General features: G+C 42.0%; 2 protein-coding genes across 3 annotated transcripts in view; one reads left to right on the top strand and one right to left on the bottom strand.

Moving 5' to 3' along the window:
• Positions 1-2,403: 2,403 nt before the first annotated feature.
• Positions 2,404-10,480, top strand: LOC135550738 (ras-related protein Rab-24-like). The gene is made up of 9 exons (XM_064981814.1): positions 2,404-2,795; positions 3,310-3,490; positions 3,612-3,680; positions 3,878-3,956; positions 5,317-5,384; positions 8,271-8,370; positions 8,471-8,521; positions 8,642-8,701; positions 8,855-10,480. The coding sequence occupies exons 2-9, from the start codon at positions 3,377-3,379 to the stop codon at positions 8,917-8,919; spliced, it is 606 nt and encodes a 201-aa protein (XP_064837886.1). The 5' UTR covers positions 2,404-2,795; positions 3,310-3,376; the 3' UTR covers positions 8,920-10,480.
• A 358-nt stretch (positions 10,481-10,838) lies between these two features.
• Positions 10,839-18,745, bottom strand: part of LOC135550737 (histone-lysine N-methyltransferase, H3 lysine-36 specific-like) — a 39,979-nt gene continuing 32,072 nt past the window's right edge. For both annotated transcript variants that reach the window (XM_064981813.1, XM_064981812.1), the window contains exons 20-23: positions 15,637-15,778; positions 15,226-15,332; positions 14,732-14,933; positions 10,839-14,451 (exon numbers count right to left, since the gene is read on the bottom strand). In XM_064981813.1, the coding sequence (XP_064837885.1) occupies positions 13,814-14,451; positions 14,732-14,933; positions 15,226-15,332; positions 15,637-15,778 (1,089 nt within the window). In that variant the 3' untranslated portion in view covers positions 10,839-13,813. The remainder of the gene's footprint in view (positions 14,452-14,731; positions 14,934-15,225; positions 15,333-15,636; positions 15,779-18,745) is intronic.

Raw genomic sequence — 18,745 nt, 5'->3', positions numbered from 1 at the left:
TGAAGAACAATCTCCCAACCGTGAAACACGGGGTGGCAGCAACATGTTGTGTTGGTGCTTTGCTGCAGGAGGGACTGGTGCACTTCACAAAATAGATGCCATCATGAGGTAGGACAATTATGTGGATATATTGAAGCAACATCTCAAGACATCAGTCGGGAAGTAAAAGCTTGGTTGCAATGGGTCTTCTAAATGGACAATGACCACAAGCATACTTCCAAAGTTGTGGCAAAATAGCTTAAGGACAACAAAGTCACGGTATTGCCTTTAAATTATTTCACTTGGGTCAAACGTTTCGGGTAGCCTTCCACAAGCTTCCCACAAGTTGGGTGAATTTTGGACCATTCCTCCTGACAGAGTTGGGGTAACTGAGTCAGGTTTATAGGCCTCCTTGCTCACACACGCTTTTTCAGTTCTGCCCACAAATTTTCTATAGGCTTGAGGTCATCACAGAGCCCTGACCTCAATCCTATGGAAAATTTGTGGGCAGAACTGCTAAAGCAGCTCATAGCCTGTGGCAAAAATGAGGGGACACGAACAACAGGTATAGGCCAATCAAAAAGGTTATTTATTGTAAACCAAAACTATTAACTTTAAACAAAGAAAAGGAATGAGGTGTGAAAGTATCATAATGTAAGGTGTATGTAAAGTGCAGGGATGTGTGAATGACTGAGTGAAAACTATGCAAAACTACAAAGGAACAAACAAAACAGGTTCATACCTGGAGGAGCAGAGAGAGAGAGCGAGAGACAAGTGATTAGTGAAGCCGTTTAAATGCCCTGAGCCCAGGTGACTCCAATCACTAACGATCCTCCTCTGCCTGCAGGAGGAACCGCCCCTGCACTGCAGAAGAGGAGCCGTGACAGTATGTAAACTTCTGACCCACTGGGAATGTGATGTAAGACATAAAAGCTGAAAAAAATCATTCTCTACTATTATTCTGACATTTCACATTCTTAAAATAAAGTGGTGATCCTAAGACAGGGATTTTTTACTAGGATGAAATGGCAGGAATTGTGAAAAACTGACTTTAAATGTATTTGGCTGAGGTGTATGTAAACTCCCGACTTCAACTGTAGATATCATCCTGACCAACTTGCCCTCTAAATACACCTCTGCTGTTTTCAACCAGGATCTCAGCGATCACTGCCTCATTGCATGTGTCCGTTATGGGTCCGTGTTCAAACGACCACCCTTCATCACTGTCAAATGCTCCCGAAAACACTCAAATCGAATCAAATGTATTTATATAGCCCTTCGTACATCAGCTGATATCTCAAAGTGCTGTACAGAAACCCAGCCTAAAACCCCAAACAGCAAGCAATGCAGGTGTAGAAGCACGGTGGCTTGGAAAAACTCCCTAGAAAGGCCAAAACCTAGGAAGAAACCTAGAGAGGAACCAGGCTATGTGGGGTGGCCAGTCCTCTTCTGGCTGTGCCGGGTGGAGATTATAACAGAACATGGCCAAGATGTTCAAATGTTCATAAATGACCAGCATGGTCCAATAATAATAAGGCAGAACAGTTGAAACTGGAGCAGCAGCATGGCCAGGTGGACTGGGGACAGCAAGGAGTCATCATGTCAGGTAGTCCTGAGGCATGGTCCTAGGGCTCAGGTCCTCCGAGAAAGAGAAAGAAAAAGAGAAAGAGAATTAGAGAGAGCACACTTAAATTCACACAGGACACTGAATAGGACAGGAGAAGTACTCCAGATATAACAAACTGACCCTAGCCCCCCGACACATAAACTACTGCAGCATAAATACTGGAGGCTGAGACAGAAGGGGTCAGGAGACACTGTGGCCCCATCCGAGGACACCCCCGGACAGGGCCAAACAGGAAGGATATAACCCCACCCATTTGTCACCTGCACCGAATACAACATGTGTAGGCCTTACCGTGAAATGCTTACTTACAAGCCCTTAACCAACAGTGCAATTCAAGAAAGAGTTAAGAAAATATTTACCAAATAAATTCAAGTAAAGAATAATTAAAAGTAACACAATAAAATAACAATAACGAAGCTATATACAAGGGGTACCGGTACAGAGACAATGTGCGGGGGTACAGGTTAGTCGAGGTAATTTGTACATGTAGGTAGGGGTGGTGACTATGCATAGACAATAAACAGCGAGCAGCAGCAGTGCAAAAAACAACTGGGGGGTTCCAATGTAAATAATCCGATGGCCATTTGATTAATTGTTCAGTTCTTCCTTGTCAGGCCCCAGAGCCTGTAGGGATGGGCATTGGCAGTAGAATCTGAATAAAGGAGTATATTGAGTTTTGTTTATTACATTTTTATTTTGTTATTTCTTTGGGCTGATATACAGCCAAAACACTAGGTGGCGGCATGCACTACTAGCATTTGTTGGCGGACCGCAATAATATCAAAGAAGACCCCGTACAGTAGGTGGCGGCCATACACCATAGGTGGAGTCTGCCCTAAAAACTTTAAAGAAGAAGTAGTGGCCTCATAACAAAGCCTCTTGGAATTTTGTATTTAGCTTGCTCGCTTACAAATGAGGTCTAGAAGTTCAAGTCGAGTAAGCTTTGCCATATGACATAGCAATGGCATAGGCTATATAAATCTTAGGGATGTTTCTGTAGCTTGTAATTTTAGTTTTTAGCTAAAATGTACGTTGCTGACAACACCAAGTGGCTCAAACATTGGCTGGCTAGATAACTCTAAACGAAATGTTCATATTTTAAGAGCTATTCGACCATTTACCTATACTGTTAATCTGACTCGGCTCTGCTTCTTCAATTTGAACACATTTAGCTGAGTTTATCAAGCAGGTAAGTGTTTTGGTTTTAGCTCGCTAGCTAGCTATCAAGTCATCATTAGCTAACGTTAGATGGCTAGCTAGCTAATAAATGCTACTGTGAAGCTAGCTAACGAAACGTTTTTTTTTTTTCGTGTAATCGTTCAGGTCTGGTAATTGTGTGTACCATTTGTTGATGGTTAAGCTAATGGCATCATTAACTATTTTTCTAGCTACACACCCATGCCCATTTTAACTTAGCTAAAGTCCACTTCTTAGAATTGTTGACATTGCCACAAATGTCATGACATGACTTGAAATGTATCCTGCCAACTGCTCTATTCAGAAAAATTCTGCTGTGGCAACTTCGAGTGCAGTGTCTCAAACTCATTCTGTGTTATTGGTACTGTTGGTGGCTGCCAAGTCATGCTGCATCGAAGTCATGATGTCATGCCATGGACAAGTTAGAAGGAATACAGTAACTGTTTTATCGTGCCCAACTTCTTAATCATACTATCTATTATGTTTTTGTCTCATCTGTTACACAGCAATTCAGCATCCTGGTCTACCCCTCTCCTGCTCCTCCTCTCCTTTCTTGTCCTGGTCCTGTGCACTATGACTATGCGTGTGGATGCAAAAGTTGTTATGCTTGGGAAAGAGAGTGTGGGCAAGACCAGCCTTGTGGAGAGATATGTTCACCACCGCTTTCTTGTCGGCCCCTACCAGAACGTGAGTATCCGTTGATTGCCTAGGGCGGTGTGTGGGAAGCTCTCTGCTTTTGTGTGAAGACTATTTCTCAAAATTGTACATGTTACATATTTTTCTCGCAATCATTCTTTTTTTTCAATAGACTATTGGGGCTGCATTTGTTGCCAAACCAATCCAGGTGGGAGACAAGGTGGTTACACTGGGAATATGGGTGAGTGAGGATGACTGCTGGCATCCTTTATAAAATGGAAAAAAGATTTGCATGAGTCTTTATACTCCGTAGGGAGTTGTCTGGTTTATTATTATCGTTGCATAATAATTAAATTAATAAATCCATTGTAGCCCGATATGAGGTAGCTACAGGCTATGTGTGGATAGACTATAAGTGATTCCTTCTCTGCAACCCAGGACACGGCTGGATCAGAGCGCTACGAGGCTATGAGTAGAATCTACTACAGAGGAGCCAGGGCTGCCATTGTCTGCTATGGTAAGTTCTTATCCCCTTGGAATGACACTCAATATCACGCTACATTTTTGTTTCGCTACTATGGTGTTTAGTGAATTTATAGTTACATATTGAAATGTTATTTTTGTACTATATTATTATCGATATTTGACTCCCAAGTTTCAACACTGTATGTAGCATTAGCTAGTGGTTGTCGTCTGTACCTGCTCCAAAACTACTCCTTTCATCCGATAGCTTGTTCTACATCTTCTTTTTAAATAGTGGGAACCTGTTTTCAGCACTTATTTACCTGACTGATCAAAACAAATTTTCTCTTGTCTCGCTGTAGCAGACATACACTGAGTATACCAAACATAAGGAACACCTTTCTAATATTGATTTGAGGCCCCCGGTTTGCCCTCAGAACTGCCTCAATTCATCGGGGCATGGACTCATCAAGGTGTCAAGCGTTCCACAGGGATGCTGGCCCATGTTTAATCCAAGCTTCTCACAGCTGTGTCAAGTTGGCCGGATGTCCTTTGGGTGGTGGACCATTCTTGATACACATGGGAAACTGTTGAGTGTGAAAAACCCAGCAGTGTTGCAGTTCCTGACACAATCCTGTGCGCCTGGCACCTACTACCATTGCAGTTCCTGACACAATCCGGTGCGCCTGGCACCTACTACCATTCACCCTCTGAATGGCACACGTACACAATCAATATCTGTTGTCTCAGGTTTAAAAATCCTTCTTTAACCTGTCTCCTCCCCTTCATTTACACTGATTTTGAAGGGGATTAAACAAGTGACATTGATAAGGGATCATAGCTTTCACCTGGATTCACCTGGTCAGTCTGTCATGGAAAGAGCAGGTGTTCTTAATGTTTGTATACTCAGTGTCGAGTAATAAGTTTGGAACATCAAATCACAGTAAAATTGCATTATCAAATCACAGTAAAATTGCATTATTGAATCGCAATACATATAGAATCAAGAGAATCACTATACATATCGTATTGGCACCGAAGTATCATGATAATGTCGTATCGTGAGGTCCCTGGCAAGCACTAATGGCTTCGTTATATCCTAAATGTTTAATTGTAGAAATTCTTGTTGAGTGCAATGGATGTTTCTGCATATGAGTGTCCTCCCCTCTTATTTCCCTCATTGGGGGATTTTTTTTTTTACAGTTTGGAAAATAGCCACCGAGGCATTTCCCCAGTTTTATGACTCATTTAAGTGTCTTTTTATTGTTTTTATCTGGTTCTGTTTTTAGTGTTGTTTTTATGGGCTGATGTTTACATTGCAATAGTAATATTAGTACTACAAAATATTCTAGGTCAAATACACTTTCATGACTGTGAAAACTTCACCTTAATTTGTGTGACTTTTTCTCCTGTAGATTTGACGGACACCAGCAGTTTCCAGCGAGCTAGATTCTGGGTGAAGGAGCTGCAAAACTGTGACAAGGTTACAGACTATCTCATAAAAACTCAACTCACTTGCCAATGGGAATTGTATGATGGGTATTGTCATATATAGTGCATTTGGAAAGTATTCAGACCCCTTGACTTTTTTTAATTGTATTTTTTTTTACATTACAGCCTTATTCAAAACTGTATTACATACATTTTCCCCCTCATCAATCTACATACAATACCCCATAATGATACTGCAAAAACAGGTTTTTAGAAATGTGTTCAAATGGATTAAAAAGAAGAAATATGCCTTATTTAAATTAGTATTCTGATCCTTTGCTATGAGACTAGAAATTGAGCACAGGTGCATCATGTTTCCATTGATCATCTTTGAAATGTTTCTACAGCTTGATTGGAGTCCATCTGTGGTAAATTCAATTGATTGGACATAAATTGGAACGGCACACACCTGTCTGTATAAGGTCCCATTGTTGACAGTGCATGTCAGAGCAAAAACCAAGCCATGAGGTCAAAGGAATTGTCCGTAGAGCTCTGAGACAGGATTGTGTCGAGGCACAGATCTGAGTAAGGGTACCAAAACATGTCTGCAGCATTGAAGGTCCCCAAGAATACAGTGGCCTCCATCATTCTTAAATGGAAAATGTTTGGAACCACAAAGACTCTTTCTGGTGCTGGCTGCCTGTCCAAACTGAGCAATCGGGGGAGAAGCGCCTTGGTCAGGGAGGTGACACGAGAACCTGATGGTTACTCTGACAGAGATCTAGAGTTCCTCTGTGGAGATGGGAGAACCTTCCAGGACAACCATCTCTGCAGCACTCCACAAATCAGGCCTTTATGGTAGAGTGGCCAGACGGAAGCCACTTCTCAGTAAAATGCACAGTAAATGACAGCCCACTTGGAGTTTGCCAAAAGGCACCTAAAGGACTCTCAGACCATGAGAAACAAAATTCACTGGTCTGATGAAACCAAGTCAATCTTGAGACCAGTGAATTTTGTTTCTCTTTGGCCTGAATGCCAAGCGTCACATCTAGAAGAAACCTGGCAGCATCCCTATGTTGAAGCATGGTGGTGGCAGCATCATGGTTTGGGGATGTTTTTCAGCGGCAAGGAATGGGAGACTTGCCAGGATCGAGAGAAAGATGAACGGAATGAAGTACAAAGAGATCCTTGATGAAAACCTGCTTAGAACCTCAGACGGGGGTGAAGGCTCACCTTCCAACAGGACAACGACCCAAAGCACACAGCCAAGACAACGTAGGAGTGGCTTCGGGACAAGTCTCTGAATGTCCTTGAGGGGCCCGGACTTGAACCCGATCGAACATCTCTGGAGACACTTGAAAATAGCTAGGCAACCACGCTCCCCATCCAACCTGACAGAGCTTGAGAGGATCTGCAGAGAAGAATGGGAGAAACTCCCCAAATACACGTGTGCCAAGCTTGTAGCATCATACCCAAGAAGACTTGAGGCTGTAATCGCTGCCAAAGGTGCTTCAACAAACTACTGTGTTAAATGGTCTCAATACTTTTGTAAATGTGATATTTCCCAATTTCTTAGCCTGTTTTTTTTCTTTGTCTTTGTGGGGTATTGTGTGTAGATTTTTTTTTTTTTTTTTGGAATAAGGCTGTAACGTAACAAAATGTGGAAAAGGTCAAAGGGTCTGAATACTTTCCTAATGCACTGTAGTTTATCAAGAACACCATCTAGTACCAGGTTGGACCCCCCCTTTGCCAGGTCCCGTGTGGCTTGCAAATGCCAGGGTTGTGGGTTCGATTCCCACAGGGGACCAGTACGGGAAAAAAGTATGTATGCACTCTACCGTAAGTCGCTCTGGATAAGAGTGTCTGCTAAATGACTAAAATGTAGATGTAGAACTGCCTAAATTCTTTAGCGCATTCTTCAAGTTGACGGAAGCAATCAACAGGTATGTTGGTCCATGCTGACGCGATGGCATCATGCAGTTGCTTCAGATTGGAGGGCAGTACATTTATGTTGTGAATAGCCCTTTCCATCTCATATTGGGTTGAGGTCTGGGGACTGACCAGGCCACTCAAGTAAACTGAACTCTCTGTCATGTTCCAGGCAATGTTTTTCCGCTCCTCAATTGTCCAGTGTTGGTGCCCACTGGAGCCGCTTCTTGTTCATAGTGTTGTCATCTGCTGCAGTAGCCCATCCGTGAAAAGGATTGAGGAGTTTTGCATTCCGAGATGCCGTTCTGCACACCACTGTTTTACTGCACCGTTATTTGCCCGTTTGTGGCCCTCCTGTTAGCTTACACCAGGGTCCCCCAACTGGCTGCTCGCGGGCTGAATTTGGCCTACAGGTGGGTTTATTTGGCCCCCCCAAGTTTTCTGTTGGAGATAACTGTAAAAACACCAGGAAATCCGCTCAAAGCAATTTTAAATTGGGAAATATGTTCCCAAGTATTTCTATGCATACTGGAGATGTGATCATATACAAATGTAAGCAAGGTGTGAAATGATTGTTTTAGTTAAATGTTATATCTATTTGGGATTCTTGCGGTCAATTTGCAGCCTAGAAATGATTTGTAATTATGTTCCGGCCACCCAGCCATCCCCTCAAGAAAAAATCAGCACGCAGCTGAATCTAGTTGATGATCCCTGGCTTACACAATTCTTGCCATTCTCCTCCGACCTCTCATCAACGAGCTGTTTTCGCCCACAGGATTGACACGTTTTGCCCATTCTAACGTTCAATCCAACAGTAACTGAATGCCTCAATGCCTGTCTGCTTTATATAGGAAGTCATGGCCACGTAATGCACTGTCTTTAGGAGCGTTCTGTTTCCATGAATGAGATGGTGTACCTAATAAACTGTCCGATGAGAGCATGTTATCCTATGTATGTAACTGCCCACAATGACACAGATTTATTTATTTTTCTATGATCTCAATTGAAGCACTGCAAGATATACCTGTGTGGCACAAAGATTGACCTGATTGAGAGTGACCGGGGCCTGCGGCAAGTAGACTACCATGACGTTCAGGACTTTGCTGACGGTAAATTGTTGATTATAATCACCGACATCCTCTTGATTAGTATGAGGACTGGCTGTTTTAAAGAGGCTCATGTTTAGTTTTTTTCCATTCTCATCTACAGAGATTGGGGCTAAACATTTTGAAACATCCAGTAAAACAGGAAACAACGTGGGTAAGTGACATGGTCAGTTAATTTCAAATATAGTGTAACCTTATTTATAACACATTCTCATAAGACAACATTTCCAAAAATGCAGATGTAGACTCCTACTGTCTTTTAACCACATTCCAGATGAGCTGTTCCAAAAGGTTGCAGAGGACTACAACAGCATCTCCTTTCAATTCTTGACCGGTGAGATTTTGGCTCCAATAGCTTAGCTGTCAGTGTACATTTTGTCTGCAATGGTAGTATTACTAGCACGAGTTGTCAATTTAATCTCCACTGTAGTGAATCAATGCATTCCTGAATGGGTCTGATTGACAATTCTCTGCTTTCTCTTTACAGAAGAGACCGGTATTGACTTGGGTCAGAAGAAGGACTCTTATTTCTCTTCCTGCTGCCACAGTTAAGCCTTTACTGGATGAACAGCGATCCCTTGCTGTAAAACCAACCTGGAAATGCAGGATGGATGCTACACATCCCACCTGGGGCCTGTCCATTTAAAACAGAGAAAGAAAGAGAGGAGCCTAAACAGTGTTACTGTTTTATTTGGTAGCTTTTTTCAGTTGTCCCATAGACGATTACATGCTCACTGCATTTAAAGGAGTCATCACAATAGTTGGATGCGACACCTCTCCCATGACAAGGGACCTGCCAAGAGCGATATCGGAATGAAGCATATGAGGAACTAGCACCTCAACCCCACAATTTTTTATTTGAATTCCTTAGTGTCTATCAACACACCTTATATAAATGAATTATACTGATGACAGAAATGGCCTTCATCACTCAGTCAAATGCCTTGAGTGAGTGTGCTTCTTAATGACTTGATTTGAATAAGCATTCTGTGAACACTGTTTTCATTGTCTACTCTTCATGGTGAAATGTACTTGCCAAACTATGTACCTGCACATTTATTGTCATCTAATGTGTTTTTCTTTGCATCATAAGTTCTGGTACAGTTGAAAGTATGGAATGCAACTAGAAAGATTGCACCAACACAGGAAAAAGCTTGTGAGTAAATGTAATATGATAGTTATGTCGCCATGGCTAAAAGTACAAGATATAGCTTATGTGGTCCTCTGTAAGTCAGTTGGTAGAGCATGGCGCTTACACCGCCTGGGTTGAGGGTTTGATTCCCTGGGCCACCCATACGTAAAATATATGAACGCCTTACTGTAAGTCACTTTGGATAAAACTGTCTGCTAAATGGTTTCTTTATATATATATACACACTCAAAGAAACCCTACATACAGCTATGTTTAACTAATGTTCAATGTAATCTCCAAGTCACTATTCCAATGTTACGGATGCCTCAACACCGTGGCTGACCATTGTTGTTACTCCACACAAGTTGCAATTTTTTGTGAATGTGTTGTTACTGTTTACACTTTTCAAGAAACCTTTGACCTTTTGAGACAGTCTAGCCAATGGCAGATTTTTACTTGATTTTACCAATGTGTGTGAAAATGTAGATTAGTTAGAGATATTATTGCATTTGAGAACCTCTGAGGGTTTCTCAGTCCCACTGAAGTTGTGCCTGTAGGGTACTAGAAGTAAGCAGCAGCAATGGGCCCACAGGCATGAATCACACATCCATCATTAGCTGTGTATAGAAGGCTCCATTCAAGTGTACATACACTTCATCAAATGTGTTATTGTTTACACACACACACAGCACCTTCTAGTGGTGCCACTCCCCATGACGCAGACCTGGTGCCTGAGAAAGAGGACGAGTTCACATAGCTAAATTTTATGAATGGTTAACAGGACTGTTATTGCAAGGGGCACAGGCACAAAGCAAGAGGTTTGCAGTCCCACGTCTATTTGATGCCTTGAAGATATTATAACATGCATATAGTCCCAACACCGTTACAGGTCCACAGAGAGTCGGCTGATATGATCATTCATTGTGTGGACTGTTTTGTAGCATGTTGTAAATTGAAAAAATAAAGACTAGATTTCTGCAAGTCTGTCTGTTAGTGTGTGTCTGTGTGACACCTACACTACATTAGCCTGGTCAACCAGACTGACTGCTGCACTCACCATTGTTTTCCTTCACTTTATTGTATAGTATGTGAAGTGAAACAGTGGTTAGCACAGTGATCAGTTTAGTTATTAACAAGGCTTATAGTACACTGAGCTATGGATGTGTTAAAGCCAGTTGCTATATCATGAGCACCTCTATAGTGGATTATGGTAACAAATCTACCCCTGATCAATGCAATCGTGAACTGTTAATACAGTAATATGCCTACAAACGTGATTATTCAGTCGGGAAAGGTAACAATCAAACCTCTGGCCCAAATCAAAATGGCAAAAACAGAGTTGCAACTTACATTTTTTTTCTTTATTATGTACAAAGGACTCCAGCACATTTCAATATCCTCACAAGGCAGCAGGATATTATTGAACTCTTCAACAGTTACAATTTGAACAGATGAATTACACAAGGATAAATAAGGCAGAGAGGGAAGAGAGTCAGAAGCTAAGAAGCATGACAGCAACAACAACAAAAACAGCAGTAGTATGTATAAAAAACATTTTACAGCCTCCCAACTCTTCCTTTGTGCCACATCAAAGAACCCTCCAAAGAGGAGGGAGGGGTAACTGACAATGTAGAAATGGAAAATATTAAAGCAAAAAGATATACAGCTCATTATCATATCAAGTCCCAAAGGTACTGTAGTGATAGTTGAGCCTTCAATCTCCCGACTCTTCCGATTCCCAGCTCATGTCGTGACCAGAAATGACACTCGACCTCCTCATACTGTATGCTTTCATAGCCTACTATTATCTGTTTGATGACTGTGATACTGTTACATCAATATAAAGTGTTATTCACCCCGTCTGTTGACAGCAACTCAACCGTAAACAACAAATATGTATCAAAGTTGAAGTGATCCTGTTTGTGGGAATGGTTGATGACAAAGCTGAGACCAGAGAACGCATGATATCCACTGGCTCTAGACTCATTATTAGCTATTGTTTTTTTAAAATCATTCATCATATATAGCTTTCATATACAAAATGTATATACATATTTTATAAGATTTTGAAAGGACAGGCTAGGCCAATCTAAAATGTACAAATACACTTCCAACAGATCAGTTAAAACCTATCTGTGTTGTTAAAATTCGTAGGCGTTTTAGTGCTATAAATATGTTCAAGTCAGATAAATATTTACTATGACCATGACGGTGGGTGCCTGTATCTGTATATCGGAACAACAGCAGGGGGCACCATGGCAACCTTTACGGTACAGTATACGGACAAGAAGGGACCCTTTGAACCGGTTTACTCATTTTTCAAGTCATTAAAAAACAGGTTGGTTTTCTATTAAAATATAAGAAATTGCACATATCTTTTCAAGCACCTCATCTAACACTAAGCCAGTTAAGTTTTAATACATAAAGGCTGCTAGAGATACTTCGACATGACTAAAGTGACACAATTGGGAGACATTAAGCAGTAAAAATAATGCTTATTGTGCAGATTTGGAGTAAAGGTGTGTTATAAGCTTCAGAAATGGAAACACGACATTCTCACAACTGGAAAGTGGCAAATCCACTTCATTCTGTTCTCTGGCCCTCTAGAATCACCTTCACATCCCTTCATTCACAAAAACCCAACACTGATTGACTCAATTGGAAAGGCATAAGCAGAGAAGAAAAACTGACACAACAAAGACAGTGATGTAGAGACAAGCTTCAAGAGGGAGAAAACACATAGCAGAGACAAATACATACGGTAGTGAAAACATTTTAGCAGGGGAGTGGACCAGTGTACTTTTTAGTGCTAAACTAATGGCAAGGAGTATAGCCTAGCAAACAGAAAGTATGGATTATATAAAGTGACATACAGCAATGCCACTACTAGAAGTCAGTCCCATCTTCATTTGTGCGTTATAAAAGTCAATATAAATATGTCATAGAGAATGTAATATACACAAGTGAGCTAGCTGTCGTCAAGGTTACGTCAAGTAGCTTACTCAACTGCTGAGTACACTCTGGCACTTTCACATTGAAGGTTCAGTTCAGTTTGAGGGAAAGCTAGACCATGTAAGGAAGCTTCCCACTGGGCAAAAACTGCTTGAATCAATGTTGTTTCCAAGTCATTTCAACGCAAAAAAATTAAATGTGATGATGTTGAATCAATGTGGAAAACTGATTGGGTTTTGAAAAAGTCATCAACGTAAGGGAATTTCATTTTTTCCCCACCCAACTGTTAAACTAAACCCTGACATGGTGACATTTTTGGTTGATTTGACATTGAATTTACGTTAGTTGACCACTCAATCAGATTTCAGTTGTGTTCAAAGACCTACAGTACAACCAACCGCACCCCAAACAGATATCAGTACAGAGGAGCAATGCAATGCCAGGGTTAGGGAAAAACACAAAGTGCTGTCATGGAGTAGGATATAGGCATGTTCAATATCAATATCACCTTGATGTACTACCCACATTTACTAACTAAGCCATTTGATTTCATGTGTATTGTCTAGGTGTCTGTATCATTTGGTGTGGTAAGGCAGATGCCAGCAGAGACGATAGATTCATCATCATCAAATAGGTATGGATATAAACTGTACACCAATGACAAGGTTGAAATGACTGATTGTATGACTAATAATTTCCATTGCTGACGCATTAATTTCACTGCATTACTCATTTGTGCCATGTAGGAGCGTTGCTACAGAGAGAACCAGCTTGACAGGCCCATCTAACACACCATAGGCTACTTTCTCACGAGGGGATTTCTGTGTCTTTGACAGTACTGCTCCTCCTCTCTCCAGTCTCCCCTTTGATAAAGGTGAAGCTTCAGATACATTAGTTGCCGTGTTCTCCAAGAGGAGGTGCAGAAATGTAAACATGTTATTAAAACCACAAACCAACAACTATGACAACGAACAAAGAAGAGATTCAAATGGACCTATCTATATGATTAGAGTTACCATCATACCCATTGTGCACTTAGGCACAGATCTAGGATCAGTATACCTATCACAAACCCAAACTGGGACTATTAGGGGGAAAACTCCCTCATACTCCATTTCGACCCTCCAGCTCCAGGCCACATTGTTTCATCCTGCTATTTCTCAGGGGTCTGTCTGAACAAGGCGGTGTTCAAATTCACAGATCTATAAATCATCTGTACATGGATCCTTATATACAAAGATGAGTGAATCTACATGATGCTGAGCACAGTCCCACCCTCAAGAACAAGCAGGTAGCTCTTCTCCCCACCCCCCCATGAATGATTAGCCAGGATGCAGAGTTGTTGAAAAAGGACATTGGTCTTCACTCCTCTTCTTCCTCGCCCTCCTCTTCTTCTCCCTCCTCTTCTTCTTCCTCCTCCTCTTCATCTTTCAACTTTAAGCCTGCCATCTCTCCATCCTCCAACTCTCCCTCAATCCCCTCTCCATCCCCGTCTTCATTACCAAAAGGATCCTCAACTTCTTCCTTCTCATCTCCGTAGGAAGAGATGGGTGAGTATTGGGGAAGGAATAGGTGAGAGCTATCAAGGGCCTTCGAGCTGGGTAGAGGGGTGCTGATGGGGCCAGAGAAGGGGCCAGAGATGGGGCAAGAGATGGGGAGACGGGGGAAAGACTCAGGGCCAGGGCTAGGTTGGGGGTCCCCTGTCCCCGTTGTAGTAGCAGCAGCACCAGCCACAGCAGCAGCAGGAGGGGGTACAATACCAGCCCCCGGGCCTGTTGAGAGAGCCCCAGTGTCAGGTAGGTACTCCCTGATCTCCCCTGGCTCCAGGGGGTCTGGTCCACAGGGGTCATGTTCGCTGCAGGACAGCCGTCCGTCCAGCTTTGAGATGAAGAGCATCCCGTCGCGGTGCAGAGTGCAGTAAGAGCTGGGACACATCTCACAGAAAGAGGCCGCCTCCTTACCACACAGGTCACACTGGTGCCACGGGCACTCCCACCGACCTGCAGCACAGAAAAGGCAGTCAGACGCAGTATATCAGACAGAAGCAGTCAGACACAGCCCTGCATAAACCGTAACAGAGAAATAATCAGCACACTGAGACTGCTAACAAGTGATCTGACAGACATCAAACAGTGAAAATGCACGAAATACGTCATGTACATTATATAATTCTCCAATCACACAATCCTACAGTAACAGCGAGGAAATAGAACAAACCCCTACAAGCTATGATAACAACTCAATAATTTCCTCTGACAGGAACCTAACTGGGCCACTGACCTGCAGGCCTCTTAGTGAGGTTGAGACAGTCTGCGTGGTAAACCTTGGGACAGCCTGGTCTCTTACAGGACACAATCTGTCCCCCGTCCCCACAACTGAAGCACTCGTCCTCCCTCTCCTTGGTCACCTCCATCTTGTTCTTCCGTTTAGCCTGGACCTTTTTCTTCAGCTTGCGGCCCTTGTCGTCTGCTGGAGGGTTATTCTGGGGAAGGATGAAGAGTCAGGCTGTTAATAGAGACACAGACACCCAAACTGATGATGCCCCTGTCAATCAAATATCTCATTCCCCTTGACATTACTAATATTTTGACTACTGTATCAAGTGCCTTTGGATTTGTGGAAAGATATTTTAAAATAGCAATTAATATTGTTTCTACTATTTCATTCTACTATTACATTTACATTTACATTTAAGTCATTTAGCAGACGCTCTTATTCTGTGGATCATGTAATCAAACCCAATATCAACATCTCGTTCCAGTGTCTCCTCTCACCTTTGGCCGGACTCCTAGGAAGCCGCTGCAGTTTGGAGCTCCACATTTACACACAGTCTTCCCATTGGCCAGACACTCCAGATTGTAGTTGAAAGTCAGCTCTGTGCCTGGAGACAGGCAGAATGACCCATAGAGGACAGATATAAACCAGTATACACAACAAGTGATGCAGAGATGGACATGAACTGCTGCTTGGATTTACCTATATAATTGCCTTATAATAGACTAGTACTGTAAATATACTGCCTATGGACTACTCTGTCCTGGTGAATATTATGCAACTTCATTTCCTTCTTTAACTAGTTCAATGCTCCTCTTATATTTCTCCTGCTAATGCATATGTAATGAAAAGTGTTGCCAAAGTCAAAGCTTTAACATAGCACAAACTCCTCATGCCAAATCTCCGCTCACCTTCAGGGACGTCTATTAGAGCGAAGAGCCCCACACGTGTATCTCCATTCACTGTCCACTTCTGGGTCTCACAGTTGGGCTGGCAGCTGTGGTTCATGAAGCGGGCCTGGTTCCCCTTCGGACCAGCGTCGATGATCCGATCCTGACAAACACACCGAAATGAACAACACTGTTCAATCATCAAGTCTGCTTGGATGTCTTTGTATTACCATGCAAAGCAGATGTAATTTTCTGAGGTGAAATATAGAAAACCAAGAGAATCCTCTTAAAACAAGAAACCAAGAATGGTCAATAGTAGTGATAATAACTAATAACAACCAATAGCATTAAAGATGCAATATGCAGAAATCGCTCCGCCATTTGCTGGTTGCAAAAATCTAATAGTTTGCCTAATTTCAGTTTATGTGGCAAAACAAGCAGTCATTGTGTAGAAAATCATTGTACCATCTAAACCACTGTGAAATATATTTTCCATAACCTAAAATATTACATTTTCAGCTGTTTGAAGCTGGTGTTCAAACCCGAAAGTACAACACGCAAGAATGAAACTTCAAAACGGGAAGCATAGAAATCTACTGCTTCTACGACTTGCTTTCAATGAGAATGAGAGATCTATAACTCACATTTCTATGTGAAATTTGTCAGGTCATCTAAAAAGTTACATATTGCAGCTTTAATAACCCATGACAACTTCCTGTAGCTAGTAACATAAATCATAGTTAGAGGTCGTAAGATTACAGAGAAAACTTCATGCCAAGAGACAGTCCCATGGGAGACTTCTGACTTATTTTCTGACTCCCAACCGCTCCCGCAAGAACTGGTCCCTAACCTGACTGCAGTCCCGTAATGTTATTTTAGGTGTTTGTGACCGGCTTGCTTTGCAGCCCTGGTCCCAGAAATGCACAAAAAATTACCTAAGAAATACAGTGGCAATAAAATGTATGGGAACCCTTTGGAATTATCTGGATTTCTGCATAAATTGGTTATAAAATGAGATCTGATCTTCATCTAAGTCAAAACAACAGACAAACACAGTCTGCTTAAACTAATAACACACAAGGTATTGTATTTTTCTTGTCTATAATTGAACACATCATTTAAACATTGTAGGTTGTAAAACGTATGTGAACCCCTAGGCTAATGACTTCTCCAAAAGCTCATTGGAGTCAGGAGTCAGCTAACCTGGAGTACAATCATTGAGACAAAATTGGAGATATTGGTTAGAGCTGCCCTGCCCTATAAAAAACACTCACAAAATTTGAGTTTGCTATTCACAAAAAGCATTGCCTGATGTGAACTATGCCTCGAAAAAAAGAGATCTCAGAAGACGCAATATTAACAATTGTTGACTTGCATAAAGCTGAAAAGGGTTACAAAAGTATCTCTAAAAGCCTTGATGCTCATCAGTCCAAGGTAAGACAAATTGTCTATAAATGGAGAAAAAGTTCAGCACTGTTGCTACTCCCTAGGAGTGGTCGTCCAGAAAAGATGACTGCAAGATCACAGCGCAGAATTCTCAATGAGGTTAAGAAGAATCCTAGAGTGTCAGCTAAAGGCTTAAAGTGATCTCTGGAACATTCATCTCTGTTGACGAGTCTATGGTACGTAAAACACTAAACAAGAATTGTGTTTATGGGAGGAGACCACGGAAGAAGCCACTGCTGTCCAAAAAAAACATTGCTGCATGTCTGAAGTTCGCAAAAGAGGATCTGGATGTTCCACAGCGCTACTGGCAAAATATTCTGTGGACAGATGAAACTAAAGTTGAGTTGTTTGGAAGGAACACACAACACTATCTGTGGAGAAAAAAAGGCACAGCACACCAACATCAAAACCTCATCCCAACTGTAAAGTATGGTGAAAGGAGCATCATGGTTTGGGGCTGCTTTGCTGCCTCAGGGCCTGGACAGCTTGCTACCATCAACGTAAAAATTAATTCCCAAGTTTAAGACATTTTGCAGGAGAATGTAAGGCTATCTGTCCGCCAATTGAAGCTCAACAGAAGATGGGTGATGCAACAGGTCAACGACTCAAAACACAGAAGTAAATCAACAACAGAATGGCTTTAACAGAAGAAAATACACCTTCTGGAGTGGCCCAGTCAGAGTAAAATACACGTGTTATCAATATCTATATCCAGTCAATGTCAATAGAAATCAGTTTAAGCTAGAAATATGTGTTTTGCATTGGATGCGTCTCAATCTACCGCATCCGCCAATGTCGAAGTTCCGCATCTGCGGTGAAAGGTGACAGAGCTCGAGCGGTGTTTATCAGACCATGAGACAACCCGAAGAGCTGCAACAGCACCTCTTCAACCTCAGGAGGCTGAAGAAATGTGGCTTGTCATCCAAAACCCTGACAAACTTTTACAGATGCAAAATCGAGAGCATCCTGTGGTGCTGTATCACAGCCTGATACGGCAACTACACTGCCGTCAACTGCAAGGCTCTCCAGAGGTTGGTGCGGTTTGCACAACACATCATCGGGGGCAAACTATCTGCCCTCCATGACACCTACAGCACCCGATGTCACAGGAAGACCAAAAAGATCATTAAGGACAACAACCACTGCCTCTTCACCCCGCTATCATCCAGAAGGCGAGGTCAGTACAGGTGCATCAAAGCTGGGACCGAGAGACAGAAAAACAGCTTCTATCTCAAGGCCACCAGACTGCTAAACAGCAACCACTAACTCAGAGAGGCTGCTGCCTACATTGAGACCCAATCACTGGACACTTGAATAAATGGATCACTAGTCACTTTAAACAATGCCACTTTAAATAATGGCACTTTAATAATGTTTACATATTTTACATTACTCATATCACATGTATATACTGTATTTTTTACCATCTACTGCACCTTGCCTATGCCGCACAGCCATTGCTCATCAATATACTTATATGTACATATTCTCATTCACCCCTTTATATTTGTGGGTATTAGGTAGTTTCGGGGGGAATTGTTAGATTACTTGTTAGATATTACTGCAATGTTGGAACTAGAAGCACAAACATTTCGCTACACTCACATTAACAAACTTCCTTTAGATTTCTGTTGTTCCATGAAGTGAATCTGTTATTCAATGCGTTTGTATGGGCTAATAGCAG

The sequence above is a fragment of the Oncorhynchus masou genome, chromosome 12 (assembly GCF_036934945.1).
Source record: "Oncorhynchus masou masou isolate Uvic2021 chromosome 12, UVic_Omas_1.1, whole genome shotgun sequence".
In the NCBI taxonomy this organism is placed as follows: Eukaryota; Metazoa; Chordata; class Actinopteri; order Salmoniformes; family Salmonidae; genus Oncorhynchus; species Oncorhynchus masou.
The sequence above is the reverse complement of the archived record's forward strand: the minus strand, read 5'-3'. Positions and strand labels throughout refer to the sequence as shown.

Bases quoted from the DNA above. Each gene is read 5' to 3' on its own strand.
- LOC135550738 (XM_064981814.1), top strand. From the start codon at position 3,377: ATGACTATGCGTGTGGATGCAAAAGTTGTTATGCTTGGGAAAGAGAGT. The intron at 3,491-3,611 runs GTGAGTATCCGT...TTTTTTCAATAG, and splicing joins TTGTCGGCCCCTACCAGAAC to ACTATTGGGGCTGCATTTGT. The intron at 3,681-3,877 runs GTGAGTGAGGAT...TCTGCAACCCAG, and splicing joins TGGTTACACTGGGAATATGG to GACACGGCTGGATCAGAGCG.